Source organism: Artemia sp. Qi Xiang Cuo, chromosome 4 (assembly GCF_049724085.1).
Source record: "Artemia sp. Qi Xiang Cuo chromosome 4, ASM4972408v1, whole genome shotgun sequence".
Taxonomy (NCBI): domain Eukaryota; kingdom Metazoa; phylum Arthropoda; class Branchiopoda; order Anostraca; family Artemiidae; genus Artemia; species Artemia sp. Qi Xiang Cuo.
The window spans coordinates 89864137-89882268 of NC_142797.1; the positions used below are offsets into that span (position 1 = coordinate 89864137).

The 18132-nt window shown below is 34.8% G+C and overlaps 1 protein-coding gene across 1 annotated transcript in view; it reads right to left on the bottom strand.

Moving 5' to 3' along the window:
* Positions 1-18132, bottom strand: part of LOC148953613 (sodium-dependent nutrient amino acid transporter 1-like) — a 163884-nt gene that overhangs the window by 119586 nt on the left and 26166 nt on the right. Inside the window, exon 3 of the mRNA XM_089088034.1 lies at positions 7453-7836. Coding sequence (XP_088944160.1) covers positions 7453-7836 — 384 coding nt within the window. The remainder of the gene's footprint in view (positions 1-7452; positions 7837-18132) is intronic.

Below are 18132 nucleotides of genomic sequence, written 5' to 3' on the forward strand. Positions count from 1 at the left end.
CTTATTGGCAACCAGCATACAAAAAGTGCGGTTTGATTTAATTTTAAATCAACAATAGTTTTTAAGCATAATGGGCAAATTACATACTGTGGGGGGTTCACCTACCCGATAACCCTAGAGATATAGTTACTAGACCATTCTGCTATGTTGAAAAAATTGTCTGTCTTAAAATCTTGATTGGGAGTGTCTGGAAAATTATGAGCTAATGAGGATGGCTGATTGCTCTCCGATCATTTTTGACTCTTAAGAGGGGACTATAACTTTTAATTTTTAATCAAATTAGCTCCTTTAAAATATCAATGATATTACTGGCTATGATAGAGCATCGCTGCCTGGGTCTTTATATGTCCTATGGTGCTCATGTGCCCTTTTAATACCTGCATGCATATAGATTTTTTGTTTAATTAAAACTCCTCCTAAAAGTTCCCTAGAGGTTTCAACTTAATGCAATTGGTATCGTTAGTTACAATAGCCGTTTGAAGCAGCATTAAATGAATACACACAGTGAGTTCTGGCTAGCTCAAAATCGACAACCTATGAAGGTATAAAGGTGAAATTTTCAGAAAATATTTCTGTTGTATGGATAACAACCTGCCATCCATATGCAGGTTGTCAAAATGGAATAGCAGTAATATCTTAGGATTAGTTTCGTATGTGAAATTAAAACTTAAAAATCTTCTAGCGGGGGATGTTGAACTAACCAAAAGACTATTTGCATCATATTACTAATGCTTCTGCTCCTACAACTACTGGTACTATTGCTACTACTGTTACTACTGTTACTGCTAATAAAGCTAAGACTACTACTATTAACTGAACTCCTACGGCTACTAGGATGTTTATTGGTGCTATTACTACAACTAATGAACCTAAGCGTATTAAGGCGGAAATTTTTTGCAGTATTGTAACTGTATTGAAATAAATCGAAACACACTATGCCCATATGGGTTGTCAAGAGGACGTATCAACAATGCTTTAAGACTGGTTGATGGTATTAAGTTAAAATGTCATTGTGTGTTGAAGGGGATGTAGAAAAAAAAGTTCTATTTGCATACTGCTTCTAATGCTACTACTGCTACTACAACTTTTGCTAAGCATAATTACTAAACCTTTCAACAATGCTGTCTCAAAACCTTGTTTGGATATTTTTTATGGGAAATGATGAGCGGGGGGGGGGGAGGTAGGGAGAGGTTTCTCTCAAATAAATTTGACTGTTAAACAGGGCACTATAACTTCCAATTTAATATCAAATGAGACACATGTGAATTTAGTTCGACGACCCAGTCCATAAAAACCTTATATGCCCCCAGGGCATAACTTAAAGTCCTGGCCCCAGGGCTCTGGGGGGTCGTGCCACCCCTGAAAGCATTGTTATATGTTCTTGGGACGATTTAAAAAAAAAATTACCATCGCACAATTTCAATCAAATGCATTTGGTGAAAAGAGGGGTTGTTGGAAAGGGGTTGCTACTTGACCTCCATCACTATTGACTCTTAAAAGGGAACTAGAACTTCCAATTTCAACAAAATGAGCCACCTCTAAGGCTTATACATCCATCCCTTCCATAAGAACCTCAAATGCCCCGGGAGCATAACTTACACCCTCGCCCTCAGGCTTTGATGGTTTGTATCAACCTCAAAAGCCTTGTTATATGATGTTTGGACTATTTTGAATAAAAGAACTGTCGCGACATTTACTATTGGATACATCTCAGGAAACACGACGTGTTTTTGTGTGTGTGTGTGTGCGTCAGGGGGGGGGGGGTAGCTGTGCTCTGATTACTTTGATTCTTTAAAAGGGAACTAGAACTTATGATTACCAATCCAATGAGTCCCCTCCGAAGTAAATACGATCACCGTTTTATAAAAAACTTAAATGCCCCAAGAGCACAACTTACAACCCTTTCCTTGAGAGCTGTAGGGGGGGGGGGTTGTCGTCCTCAGAAAAATAATTTCAGAAACCTTCAACTATGATGAATATAATTGTTATATCCAAATTTTTTTGGAGGTGTTAAGTCAAATGTAGAGCGAGGAGGGGGGGCGTTTGCTCCAGAGTCACTTTGACTTCTAAAAAGGGCACTATAACTTCCAATTTCCAGTCAAATAAGCCCCATATGATGTTTATACGACCGTCCATTCAATAGAAACCTTATATGCCCTCATAAAATAACTTACAACCCTGTCTCCAGGGCGTTGGGGGGTTGTGTCATCCCTAGAGACATTATTATATATTTTTTGAACTATTTTGAAAAAAATCGCTATCTCAAAATTTCAATCAGATGCGTTGGGTGAAAGGAGGTGTTGTAGAAGAGGGGTAGGGCTAAATGCTATCCATCACTTTTGGCACTTAAAAGGAACTATAACTTCCAATTTTGAACCAAATGAACCTGTTCTAAAGTTAAACAACCATCCCTTCCTTAAAAACCTTAGATACCCCCTGGGCATAATTTACAACCCTTGCCCCTAATCTCTCGGATTCGTTTCATCCCCTAAAGCCTTGTTACATGATATTTAGACTATTTTGAATAGAATGACTATCTCAAAATTTCTATTAGATACATGCCGAGACAATATAACGTGTGTGTGTGTGGGGGCGGGTATCTACCTTCAGATGGCTTTAAATTTTAAGGAGTACACCAGAGTGTCTGATTACCAATCCAATGAGCCCCCTTCGAAGTTAATATGACCACACTTTCTACAAAAACCTTATATATCCCCAGGGCATAGCTTACAACCCGTGCCCTGAGGGCTGGGGGGATTTCTTATCCTAAAAAACATAATTTCTAGACCTTTAAAATACGTTTAAAAAAATGGTTATCTAAAAATTTTGATTGGAAGTGTATGGGTAAATGATGGGCATCTGGGGAGGGGGGGTGTTGGGATGGGTTCTTTTGCACTCTGATCACTTTCGACTAATAAAAAAGGCACAGGTCCTCTCAATTTCCAATCGAGTGAGCCCTTTTTAAAGTTTCTACGACAAAAGTTTCTATAAAAATCTTATATGCCAAAGGTGCATAACTGACGAACCCTTGTCCTGAGGGCTGTGAGCCGGGTTGTCATCCTCAAACACATAATTTCCAGACCTTTCACCTACGTTGAACAAAATGTTTATATCAAAATGTTGATCGGAAATTTTTGGGGAAATGATGGGAGTGGGGGGGGGATTCTCCCTCCGATTGCTTTCGACTATTAAAAAGGGCAATAACCCTCTCAATCTCCGATCAAATGCACCCTTTTTGAAGTTTTTACGACAACGCTTTCTACAAAAGCCTTATATGCCCCTGGGGCACAACGAACAACCTTGGGCCTGACGGCTGTAGGGGGTTGTCATGCTAAAATACATAATTTACTTACCCTTCAACTACGTTCAACAAAATGGCTATATTAAAATGTTGATCGGAAGTGTATGGGGAAATGATGGGCGTGGGGAGGACATTCACTCTCAGATTGATTTTGGCTATTAATAAGGGCACTAGCTCCTTAATTCCAAATTGAATGAGCCCTTTTTGAAATTTCTACGACAGAACTTTCTATAGAAAACCTTACATGCCCCCAGGGCATAACTTGTAACCTTTGCCTTGGGGGCTGTAGGGGGTTTGTCATCCTCAAAGACATAATTTCCAGACCTTTCAGCTACGTTGAATAAAATAGCTATCTCAAAATTTTAACTGGATGTGTTCGGGGAAATGGTGGGCGTCAGAGGGGGGTTAGTAGCTCTCCAATCACTTTCGACTGTTAAAAAAGGGCACTAACCCTTTCAATTTCCAATCGAATGAACCCTCTTGAAGTTACTATGACAACACCTTCTATAAAAACCATATATGCCCCCAGGGCATAACTTACGTCCCTTGCCTTGAGGGCTCTGGGGGGGGGGAGGGTTGTCATCCTCAAAGACTTAATTTTCTTAATTTTCAATTCCGTTGAGCAAAATGGCTATCTCAAAATTTTGATTGGATGTATTTGGGAAAAAAATGGGCGTGATTGTGGGTTAGTTGCCCTCCATTCACTTTCGACTATTAAAAAGGGCACTAGCCCTTTCAATTTCCAATTGAAAGTTTCTACGACAAAGCTTTCTATAAAAAGTTATATGCCCCCAGGGTATAACTCACAAACCTTGTCATGAGGGCTGTGGGATGGGGGGGTTATCATCCTCAAAGACCTAATTTCCGGAACTGTCAACTACGTTAATGGCTGTCTGAAAATTTTGATTGGATGTGTTTGGGGAAATAATTTTCGTGAGAGGGGGGGGGTCAGTTGCCCTCCAATCACTTTCGACTATTAAAAAGGGCACTAGCCCTTTCAATTTACAATAAAATGACCTTTTGAAGTTTTTACGACAACGTTTTCTATAAAAACCTTATATGCCCCCAGGGCATAACTTAAAACCTTCACTCTGAGGTCGTTGGGCCAGACCTTTCAACTACGTTGAAAAAAATAGCTATCTCAAAATCTTGATTGTATGTGTCTGGAGAAATGATGGGTGTGAGAGGGGGGTTACTTGCCCTCCAATAACTTTTGGCTATTAAAAAAGGCTCTTTCAATATCCAATCGAATGAGCCCTTTTTAAAGTTTCTATGACAACACTTTCTATAAAAACCTTATATGCCCCCAGGGTATAACTTACAACACTTTCCCTTTGGGCTATGGGGGGGTGGGAGGGGAGTGGCATGCTCACAACATAATTTCCAGACCTTTCAACTACGTTGAACAAAATGCCTATCTACAAATTTTAAAGGATTTGTTAGGGGAAATAGTGGGCATGAGAGGAGGGTTAGTTGCTCTTCAATCACTTTCAACTATTAAAAAAGGCACTAGCCTTTTCAATTTCCATGCGAATGAGCCCTTTTTGAAGTTTCTACGACAACGCTTTCTATAAACACCTTATTTTTCCCCAAGACATAACTTACAACCCTCGTCCTGAGGGATGTGAGGGGGTTGTCATCCTCAAAGACATAATTTCCGGATTTTTTAACTACGTTGAACAAAATGACTATCTCAAAATTATGATTGGATGAGTCTGGGGAAATGGTGGGCGTGTAAGGGGTGTTAGTCGCCCTCCAATCACTTCCGATCATTAAAAAGGGTTAAAGCTCTTCCAATTCCCGATCAAATGAGCCCTTTTCGAAGTTTCTACGACAACTCCTTCGAAACGAAGTGCCGTGGTCTAAAAGATAATAAAACCCAAAATAACACATTGTACCAACATCGTTCTTTACTTAGGCATCGCTATTGCGCTGAGTTTGATATAGTTGGATAACATTTCGCACCATTCGTCTGCATCTTCAACAAAGCTATGGAATTTAATTAGTTTATGCCATGTATCCAACTGAATCAATAACTTAATTATAGAAGAGGTCATTATGGCTAGAAATGTAATTTCGCAAATAGTTTTAAATAAATCAGCCTTGAAAAAGATTAGTTTTTTTCTTACACGATGTCGAGGTAATTTTCTCCATAGCCTGTGGTATTTTGACTATATCTTATACCGGTTCTTAGTATCTCAAGTAAATTTTTTAAACTAATTTTATTTATCTTTTGTTAACTTAATTGTCTAATAAACTATAATAATCGGATGCGAGATGTTTAGAACTGGTTAGAACAAATCGAAAGTCAAAAATAGGTTTTAGTTGCGAAAGCATTTTTAGAGAACACCAAATTTTTTCCCAACAAAATATAGTGCGAACTTCACCGCCATTTGTAACGGAATTTACCTTACGTTCTGCTTTTATAGCTAAGGGCATTAATGGAAATGATTAATTAGTAGACATATCTCATACCGGACTAAATGACCAGTTAATTACTAATAAAGGTACAGTTGTCAGATTAGCTTTGTAAAGAATATTTGAAAAGGTCAACTCTAACTGTCTCTTTAGGGGTCTAATTTCTAATGGGTTCTACTCGTTAATATGTCAGAGACTGTTCGTTCCAGGACGTCTCTATGGCCACAGATTTCTGTGGGAAAGACCCTGGTCCCAGTTTTTTTTGTGTAGTCAAGTAGCAAATGCCTGGAACTTCCGTTCCAGAGGAATTCGGGACAAGTGTGTGCTTCGGAAGTGTCTCTGTGTTTCACGATCGTCTTAACTGTACGTGTATCTTAAAACCATTACTTTACTTCACGTGTGCTTTCACTGTTAACACCATCCAAATACAACTCAATACACCCAACTCCTTCAGCCCACTTCTTCCTCCAGCCCTAAAACCCACTCAAATCTTCCCCCCCCCACAAATAAAAAAAAATCCTCAATAAATACTCTTTTAATCTTTTTTTAAACTGTGGGAGGTTCTCAGCCGCCCTAACACTCACAGGAAGCAAATTCCATACAGAAGGGTCAAGATGTTTCAAAGTAAAACCAGATCTTACACTATTTTCAATATCGATTACTAGGTTATCACTTCTTCTTGTATCATGCTCATGAACAGAACTTGATATGGTAAAACTCATTAAGAGTTTCCGGGACTAGATCATGCACATAATTAAATACAAACATCACCGCTAAACTAAATTTGTCTTTTTTACATTAACCGCCAACATACTTAAAGACGTAAACACACTTAAATCATTTAATACCATATTTACTTTATTTATTAACTCATCCACAGAAACATTATGAAAATAAATAACAGTGTCCTCTGCGAAAGATGTAAGACACGAATCACGGAGTTAAATTCTCACAGTAACTACATAAACCAAATATAAAAGTGGACCTAGCACAGAACCCTGCGGAACACCAATATTCACAAGATATGGACCACAAGTTACACTATCAATTACAACCTTTATTGACCTCCCCTTTTGTTCTTGACTATCTTAGAGAACTTAAATGGGCCATAAAATCAGCTGATGTAGGACGGCATATAAAAAAGGTTTACAGTTATTAAAACAAATTTCAAAGCTTTTTCATAGAGGATGGTGACAGCGCTGGTATTGAATTTGAGTTGGGTAACCCAGAAATCAGAATCCATTTCAGGGAAGTCGGTGGCAACGCTGCTACTAAATTTGAGTTTACGAAATTAGAACTAACTGACCGAGGATATGAGATAGAAATTAATTATTAAAGCTCCATCCTGACGGTGGGTAAAATGAGTCTAGAGTAGAACACAATATAACTACTACTAGGAAACCGTTGAACGACCAAGCGAACGATAGCTAATATTCTTGACTATTTTAAAAAACTTAAGTACGCCATAACATCAACTGATATAAGACGGCATATAAAGAAGATTTACAGTTTTTAAAACAAATTTCAAAGCTTTTTCATAGAAGATGGTGACACCGCTGGTATTGAATTTGAGTTGGGTAACCCAGAAATCAGAATCCATTTCAGAGAAGTTGGTGGTAACGCTGCTACTAAATTTGAGTTCACAAAATTAAAGCTAACGGACTGAGGAAATAAGATAGAAATTAAATTTTAGAGCCCCAGCCTAACGGTGGGTCAAATTAGTCTAGAATAGAAAACCATAGAAATACTACTAGGAAACCGTTGAATGACCAAGCTACCTGAAGAGAACATAGTACAAATTCTCCTCCTCTGCCCCAATTGCTGGGGAAAATTAGCATACCTTTTACAATTGGAGCCACTTCCCAGATTTTCACAGAGCCATAGCTGGAAAACTGACCCATTGCCATTTCCAAGAAATAGAGAGGCTTTCCAATAAAGAAGAGAACGACCAAGTATGGAATTATAAACGCTCCACCTCCGTTTTCATAGGCTGTGAAAGGAAATCTCCAAATATTTCCTAATCCAACAGACATGGAAATGCAGGACATCATAAATTCCACTGGACTCCCCCATTTTGCTCTTTCTTTGCCTGTTTCCACATCTAACTTAAATGATTTCTATAAAAAATGTAAAATCAAAGGATTTGAAATTTCCGCAGTAGAAAATTTGTTCAATACTGTCTTAAAAGAGATTTAGACGAGTCATATAGCTGTCAACGGTCAACATTTTTAGAGGTATATTTTAGATTTATTTAAGCAGTATTATCGTGCTTCAATTTATGAGTATGCAGCAGGGGGGACAAAACTAAATTTCAAAATCTTTGGGGAGGGAGCTACTTTCTTTTTTCTTTTTCATTTTTTTTCAACGAAAATATGAGAAAAATGCATTTTTTAAAGAGAATACCAAATAAAAGATATTTTGAAAATCGTGGAGAATCAAGGGGAATCCCCCTAGATTCCACGTAATATCTGAATTTCAGATACAATCGGAGTTGAAAAATACCTAGTCCCGCAGCAAGTTTGAGCTCCAGTAGTTCAAGGGGGATACAGAGGAAAGAAAGCCTTTTGGAATTCCTCCAAAAAATCTACCAACGATTTGTTTCGGTCATCAGGTAAACTTAAAATTTATTGACATAAATATATTTTTTTTAATGCAGTCTAGAGGTTAATTTTAAGTTCTCCTCTTGTGGGTGCAGTTTTGTGCATTTCTGTTTTGTTGCAACAGGTACTGTTGTGCTATTGTGCTGTATCCTCAATTAAGGTTAAGTTGAATGGAGCAAAGTAGAGCAAACAATTATTTCAATGTTCTAGTGATAAGCACACAACCTTCACCTTGTAGATTTACGTTAAAGCACCTAGGACACTAAAGTTAAAACATTTTTATCCCCTGCCTCCATATTAGGTCGATTAATACCCGAAATCGTCATTTATTACGGATTTTGTTTCAGTTGTTACAAGATTTTGACATTACTAAATTTATGAAGCTTTGTGCAGTTTCACCATTGTTGCCTTAATAAAACATAAAAAAGAACAATCGGTAAATTTGAAGATACGTTTCTTTTATAAGAAGCCAAATTTAGACAATTTGTTGATTTCCAGTTTTCATCCCACGTTATTTAAGACCAGGTTAATACCTCAAACGTCTGCGCTTATATTTTGATAAGTAAAATTAGGATATGGAATAAAAAAACGCACCAGGTCTACGGGATTTTCATCATGGTGTCTAAAACAAAAAAATTTAACTTACAAATCTGTGCTTTACATAGTAAAAATTAAGTCATAAAAGTTATATCTTCGAATTAACAACAAAATAAGGATACTTCTGATATAAGAAATAAGTCGGGACGCAAAAGGAATAAATACAACAAAATAGCCTTTCTATAGTCTTTCTATAAAGATTATCTTGTATTTTAGTCAATTAACTAGTAATATGAAGTGTTTCGTGTTAAATAATTTTAACAAAAACTATATCAGAACATAATTTAGATCATAAACTTCTCAATGATATATGCATTTTTTTTTTAATTCCTGTTTTAAAACATGATCTTGTAATTATACTATTAAATAATTTTACTTATCCAATGACTGTTCTTTCTTACCCACTTTACAGCCAATTAATTGCAATATTTCTCTTTTGATACAACAATCAGGAGACTCTATGATGGAATATCTTTTTCACTCATTTTCTGCTGAATTTCACCCACATTGTATATTTTCAAAATAGGCGTTTGCTAAATATTAAAACTATATAATTACAGAAAGAGGTCTTTTCATTAAAAATTTGTTTTCCTTATTTTATAAGAGATATATGACTGTTTGAGTTTTTACTTAACCAATTTAAAGAATCCAACTTCATTTTTACTGTCCTTGGTACTATTATATTTACATAATTTTATGTAAATCTAATCTTATTAAACAGACAATAGTTGTATATATGCTATATATTTATCTTTATTTTTTTCTCAAAAAGAACACTGGAAACTTTATTTCTGAGAGTTGCCATACAAACATTTTCGGGTGGGAAAAAATGGTTTAGATCGGTAACAACTCTCAGAAAATTTGTTTAGGGTCTTAATTTTCGAAAAAAATCTTTCCTATGAATGACGTCACAAATATTAGACGTTCGATACCCTAATAATTTTACTTTCCAAAATTTTTAATTATTTATTTATTTATTTTACTAATAATTACACAATAAAGTATATATACACGTAACCACCTGGGGAAGGCTCGAAAAGCCTGATGATGGACGGCTGCAATCCTCTAATTCTCAACCAATAAAAGAAATCATTTACAAAAAAACTAAAAAGAACTAAAAAAAGGGACAAAAACTCTCTCAACTACTCAACTAACAAATAATGCCAAAATCTAAAAGAAAAAAAATAATCTCTCTCACAATAAATGTTTCTTAAACTTTACCTCAAATGACCCATTGTGTTCAGCCTCCCGAGTACCCGCTGGGATATCATTCAAAATAGACGGATCTAAATACATAATTCCAAAACCTGCACCTGTTATGTCTCGGTGCTCAACAACAAAATTTTCCACCTCCCTAATCGCATACCTGTGGAGCGTACCATTTACGCGAAAAAAAACAGTAAAAACTGTAGGACGTAGATAATTCCAACATCGATAAGCAAAAACAGCAGCTTGATAATCGCGAATCTGACCAATATTAAGCACTCGTAATTTCTTAAAAAAGACGCTGTTTCGTTCATATTTTCCATATAACTACCAAGAAGACATACTATTTTATTTTGAAGAATCTGCACTCTTTTAAAATTTGCATAAAAATTACTAGACCAAAGAACACAACCATAAGAAATATAAGGAGCAACAATAGTGCGTTACAGTAATAGAAGAAATGATAATGGCAAAACATGCTTTAATCGGCGCAAAATTCCCAGATTTGTAGCAGCTTTAGCTGCAACAAGATCACTATGGGGCCTCCAAGATACATTACAATCAAGCTGGAAGCCCAAATAACACAATAACATCAATTAAAATAAAAAGCAATAAAATTTAAAGAGTCAAAAGAGACCGAAGGGCAATTATTCCCCCCACGCCTTTTTTCCCCAGATCCATCCGATAAAAATTTTGAGATAGCCGTTTTGTGAAAAATAGTTCAAACATCCGATAATATAAACTCCGAGGTTGACACAAACCCATTTTTCCACTTTGATATTTTTACTTTGATACCAGTTTTTATACTTTGATAAACATTAGGATTTAAAAAAAAGTTTGATTTTGAAATAAGGAGTTTTAATAACTTGAAACTTTTTGCAATCAAAACGAACAAAAATTAATTTAAAAAAACTTCCAAAAATTTATTTTCTTAGAAAAAGTTTTTCAAAAAAAAGTAAATGCCCTTTTAAACTTAAGCTCAGCAGATACAAATACCTATTAAAATTCAAACTCAAAACGACCAGAAATTACTATTAAAAAGAAATGAAACCCAAAACGAATAGAAATTAAATAAAAAATCCTATAAAAAAACATGCAACAAGTAATAACATAAATGAATAAATAGATCTTAAAGCGAGTAATGTCTAGTAATTAAAAAAAAATATTTTGCTATTGAAGTATAAATATAACTTAAAACGAACAGAAATTAAATAAACAATCAATGCAAACAAACATCCATTTATAGCGGACTTGTTTTTAAGTCAATTAGAATATGAATATATGATAAATAAAAATAGCCCAAACAATGTAAAATATAAGTTTTCAAATAATAAAAGATATCTGGATGATCTCTTAGAAATAAATTGCACGAAGTTTATTGAGATTTCAACAAATATTTTTCCACAAAAGTTAATTCTGGAGCCGAGCTATGGGACAGGACACTCTGACCATTTCTTAGATTTAAATATTAATACTTCAGATAATTAGAAATTAGTTTTTAAAATATATAATAAAACGGATGATTTTAATTTTGAAGTAATTTATTTTCCATTCCTTGAAAGTAATATACATTCAAATATTACTTATTCAGCTTAGTATTCCCAACTATTTAGGTATGCAAGAATTTGCAGTAATTACAAAGATTTTAAAAATAGATGCTTAGCCAAAAACTGGTCTTAAGAGGTTTGCCTGCTAATAAAATTAGATGGCAAATTAAAAATTTTAGTTATCTGCTTCATGAACTTTTAGGTAAATATACAAAAAATTATAAAGAAAAATTGAAAGACATTTTAATATAATTTCTGTTTCATTTTTCTCTTTTGAGATTTTGAATTTTTACATTGTTTCCAAACCAGCTTGAAGGACTTTAAATCTATTATTGGTTCCAGATACAAATAAAACACTTTGTTTTATAACTCACGTCCGGACCAGTCTTTCATTGTTCCAGAATTGTTTTTGCATTCATTGACCCATTGGATTTCATTAAGGATAGAACCAATCTTATTTTGTATGTATTTTTTGAATAGTTTTACTAGTATGCATGTATTTCACAAGTTTTACCTAACATAGGGATACCATAAAGATCTTATGGTAGAGGCTCCACTGTTCCGGGTAAAGAAAGTAAAGCCTCGAAACCCGTTAAGGCTGGTGGTATTGTTCTGATGAGCCCTAATGAAAGGTTACTACTTTGAAATAATTCGCCAGATTTAAGGTGCTTTTGCTTGTAAATTTAAAACAACTAACATTTATTGATGACGGCTTTGCATGGATTTGGACATTTCAATTTGGTTGATGGTTCGGTTATACTGTTTTGTCCTAAGTAATTGGATAGATGAGTAAGGTTGAAACCTCGTTCAAGTGCATATTTATTTCAATTGCTGGAGTAGGATGATAGTCCGTCTCTTCTTCTCTCTCTCTCTCCTTTTTTTTTTTTTTTAGCGAAGTAATTACCTCTAAGACATTATACAATAGATACTAATGTAAATGAATAAATGAATATTAAAACGAATGAAACTTAAATTGAATATTGAAATCAAGCTTGAAACGAACATAAATTACTAGTTAGGGCATCCTCTCCTTCTCTCACTGTAAAAGTCTAAAACCTACTGGTCATTGGCACTTTACTGAAAACTATATGCGTCTTTAACAGTCTTGGAAAGCATAAAGAACATCAAATTCAATATTTGATATATAGTAACATTAATTTTTGAAAGATCCATCAGTTAAAGAACTGATTCACTTCTATTTAATTTTTATTTTCAATGATGTAAGAACTGGAAAAAAAATAATTTTAATATTATTCATTTTCAGTTTAGCGCCAATGACGCAGTAAGCTTTAGGTTTTTATTTACAATTAAGGATGGGGGCAGTATCCAAACTCTTGTTCTTAGTGAAACTATATTCATCTTGAACAACTTTTGAAAGAACTTGTAAATTAAACAGAATATTTGATGTATAATAATATTATTTGCTGAAAGCTCTTCAGTTCAAAGTTTTACTATAATTTTAATGTTTATTTTTAATATTACGACTGTCATAAAATTGTTTTTCAGAAATATGATCAGTTTGGTGTAGGAAAAGAAAACATTAATGACAACAGACACCTACAAATTCTTCGGTAAAAACCATCTAATTATAACCAATACGTATTTGGTTATAAAATAGCTCATAAGTTAACATGGTTTTCATTTGATGATAAGATAGCTAACCTTATTGATTATGTTATTGTAAACCAAAGACTGGCTGGATAAACAATACAATATAGTAGGGTATATAGGATACTAGGGTAGGATACTAGGATACTACGTTATATATCCCGCTTTCTAGGGCTATAATGGGAGAAAGGCTGAGATGGCCAGGGCATGTTCTGTGGATGAAGGATCACAGATTGCCAAAGATTTTCCATTTCGGTGAATGAAAAATAAGTTGTCCTCGGTTTGGGTGGAAGGGTGTCGTAAGGGCATATTTAAGGGAAGTGGGATTTTCCTGGGAGGGTGTAAAGAAGGAATTTGTGAATAGATTGGGGCAGGGGAGCAGCGTGCGTAGCTGTATTTGTCTCAGGCGGCTTGATGGTGCGGCGAGTGTTTATTAGTATTAGCATTATTAGTAAAGATGTAAGCATTTAGAATTAAAAATAAACAAGAAAAAAAAACAGAATTACCAAGACGTAAGTTTTTTTTATCGCAGTGGAAAAATTTTGGATGAACAGAAAGATAAGTCTGTTAAGTAAGATTGGAATATGTATTTATATATAGATTTCCAAAAAAACCGTCGGGCCATAGGAAAACAACAGAACATAAACATAACAAAAATAAAAAAAACATACAAATAAATTAAAAATAGTAATTATATATGAATATTCACGAAATTGTTTATAAAGATATACCACCCACATTAGTAGTATCATGTTAATTACTACGGTAGGCCAATCGCCCCTACTGTTTTCTTCTCTAGTGGCTCAAGATCATGAATCTTTATGAATGAAGATTCCACCAATGCTGCCATCTACATAATCGAATTCATAGATGGCGTTATTATAAACTATAGTTATAGATGGTGACATGTTTTCTTTTCCAATGATACATTTTTAGCTTCTAAGCAGCTTTTTTAATTGATTTTATGAAAATTTTGTTTGATGTAGGAATCGAACGTGAGACCCATGATTTCCTATGGTAAAAGAACGACAAATTACTTGACTGAACCCACAAGTCCTTGATGATACTATGTTCACAGAAATACACTCTAGGCAATCAATGTATTGTTTTTGGAACGCTGGCCAACTGGTGTTATCAGTGATCTGTTTCCGGGCAGCTTTTTTTGGTATCATTCCGAAAATAGGCATACCATGATAATTTTAGATGCTTGCTGGACAGACACATTCTTTTGATGTTTAATTAAACTTGTTTTGATCTCCAAAAATTGTCATGACTACAACCGAGTAGGTGTCCTTTTTGTAATGTACTGGTCCTGAGCACATTGGTTTTCCATTGCCAGGGCTTGCGCATGAGTTTGGGTCACCAAAATCCCATTCAGGATCGCTGGCCCCGCTCCAGGGCCCAAATGCCACCCCCCTAAAAATTTGTCCCCTCTCCCAATCAAATTGTTTTGGGATATATATTTTGTTCGGGGGGGGGACTTGGCTTTTCTTTTGGGGGGGACAGGGATATTCTTTTTTCACTTCGATTTTTTAACTAAAATTTTTTCAACTTTTTTCCATGTCAAGTTAGGTTATAGATCATTCTTGTATCCTTTAAAAGAACTTTACGGTGTTTGAGACTCTGTTCCCTGATTCCATTTGTTTTTTCTGAAATTGGCGTTCATTAAAAACAGAAGATTTTTTTGTTAAATAAATAATTCTTGTATCCTTCAAAAGAGCTTTACTGGGTTTGAAAGGCTTACTTCCCTGATTCTATGTGGTTTGTATCTTTACTTTTCACTCATTAAAAAGCGAAGATTTTTTTGTTAAATAAATAATTCTTGTATCATAGGCAGCGCAATAGTACTGCCTAAGTAAAGAACGATGTGGGCACAATGTATTATTATTATTTTTTTTTTGGTTTCTTGGTCTTAGACCATGACACTTCGTATCGAAGGATTTGTTCGAAGAAACTTCGAAAAGGGTTCATTCGATTGGAAATTGGAGTGGCTTGTGCCCTTTTTAATAGTCGAAAGTGATGGGAAGGCAACTAACACCCCTTCCACGCCCACCATTTCCCCAAATATTTCCAATCGAATTTTGAGATAAACGTCTTGTTCAGCGTAGTTGATTTCCACATGGAAATTATGTTTTTGAGGAGGACCTTCCCAACAACCCTCAGGGCAAGGGTTTTAAGTTATGCCCTGGGGGCATATAAGGTTTTTATACAAAACTTTGTTGTAGAAACTTCAAAAAGGGCTCATTCGATTGGAAATTCAAAGGACTAGTGCCCTTTTTAACACAGTCGGAACTGATTGTTGGGCAACTAACCCCCCTCTCACGCCCACCTTTTCCCCAAACACATACAAAAAAATTGAGATAGCCATTTTGTTTAATGTAGTTGAAAGTTCTGGAAATTAGGTATTTGAGGAAGACAAATCCCCACAGACCTCAGGGCAAAGGTTGTAAGTTATGCCCTGGTGGCATATAAGGTTTTTTTTTATAGAAAGCGTTGTCGTAAAAGCTTCAAAAAGAGCTCATTTGATTGAAAATTGAAATGGATAGTGCCCTTTTTAACAGTCGAAAGTAATTGTAGAGAAACTAACCCCACTCTAACGCCGATTTTTTCCCCAAACGCATCCCATTAAAATTTTGAGATAGCCATTTTATTCAAAGTAGTTGAAAGGTCTGACAATTATATCTAAGAGGATGGATGGAAGGCAACTAACATCCCTTTCAGGCCCACCTTTTCCCCAAACACATTCAATCAAAATTTCGAGATAGCCATTTTGTTTAACGTAGTTGAAAGTTCTTGAAATTATGTCTTTGAGGATGAAAACTCCCTCACAGCCCTCAGGGTGAGGGTTTTAATTTATATCCTGGGGGCATATAAGGTGTTTATAGAAAGCGTTGTCGTAAAAACTCAAAACAGGTTCATTTGATTGGAAATTGAAAGGGCTAGTGCCCTTTTTAATAGTCGAAAGTGATTGAAAAGCTGTATATTTTTATAGTAAAGATCGATGTAGGTACAATGTATTATTATTATTATTTTTTTTGTTTAGACCAGGACACTTCATATCGAAGGAGTTGTTTTGCGACCTTAGAAAAGGGCCCACTCAATTGAGAATAGAAAGGAATAATGCCCTTTTTATTAGTCAAAATTGATTGAAGGGCAACTAGTCCTCTTCCCACGCCCACCGACCCATTTGCTCATTATGTTTTAAAACTAAATGTTGCCTTAAGATTAAATCAAAATGCACTGTGTTAATTCTAATTCCCAAATAGGCATCTCAGCAGTATCCCAAGAACGACTGAGGGTATTATGTTCAAATTTTCGGAGCTACTTCTGCTCTTAAAATTTAACCAAATCAAAATAGCGCAAGTGTATCCAAGCTATCAAAGAATATAAACAGTTTTTTTACCAATGGGGTCAAGTTTTATATTACAGGTCAACTAGAGGAGGTATGAAACTAAATTAAACGCTGCTATTTTCGTCCAAATTTTTAAAAGGGCATATGTTTTTAAAAATTGCTGAAAATTTTTCTCCAGCATAAAAAAACGAAAGATTTAAAGAATTATTTTCTTTTTCCCTGATAAGACTATGTCTACAGAAAACGAAGAGAAATTATTTAAAAAAACTTCTCCCACAGAATAAGTTTTTCAAAGAAAAGTAAAAAACTCTATTAAACCAAAAATGAGCAAAAATTTCCGAGTCAAACTCAAAACTAGCAGAAATTGACATGAGTCGGGCTCAAAGCCCTTATGCCTTCCCAAAGCCAGAACATAATTTGCACTTTACTGAAAAAAATACAAATATATTTGTATTGTCAGTTTAATATACATATACTGGTATTTAGTAATCAAAATGTTAATATTATTTGATTTATTAAAATTATAAAGTAAAAACATTTATATTTTTTAGTAAAGTGCAAATTATGTTCTAGCCTTGGGAAGGCATGGGGGTTTTGAGCACTACTCATGTTAATTTCTGCCCGTTTTGAGTTTGAATCGGTTATTTATGGCAATTTCTGTTCGTTTTGGGTTTCATTTATTTATCGATGCTGATTTGTGGTAGTTTCACGCTTGGTAGATTATTTGATTTTATTTTTGCTCATTTTCGGTCTAATGGAGTTCTTTACTTTTCTTTGAAAAACTTATTTCATGGAAAAAGTTTTTTTAATTAATTTCTGTTCGTTTTATGTTGAGAAAGTCTTTTCAGGGAAAAAGAAAATAATAGTTTAAATCTTTTCTTTTTTTAAGACTTTATAGTTTGGCTTTTAATTTGTAAGTTGGAGAAAATTTCTCAACAATGTTTAACAACATGCACCCATCTATAAATCTGAACATAAATACAAGTGCTTATTTTAGTTTCTTAGTTCCTCTAGTTGACCTTAAATAGTAAACTTGATACCATTCGCAAAAAAATAACTGTTTACTTTCTTTGATAGCTTGCATAGACTCACGCTATTTTGATTTCTTAAATTTTAAGAGCAGAAGTAGCCCCGAAAGTTTGAATATAATAACCTCAGTCGTTCTTGGGATACTGCTGAGATGCCTGATTGAGAATTAGCATTAACACAGTGCATTTTGAGTTAATCTTAAGTTGCAACCTTTGCCCTGGGGACTCTGGGGGATTTGTCATCCTTAAATAAATAGTTTCCAGAACTTTCAACTACGTTGAACAAAATGGCTATCTCTTAACTTTGATTGAATGTGTTTGGAGAAATGGTGCGAGTGAGAGGGGGGTCAATTACTCTCCACTCACTTTCGACTATTAAAAAGGGTCATTTCAATTTCCAAACAAATGAGCCCTTTTGAAATTTTTACAACAACTTTCTATATAAACCTTATATGCCCCCAGGGCATAATTTATA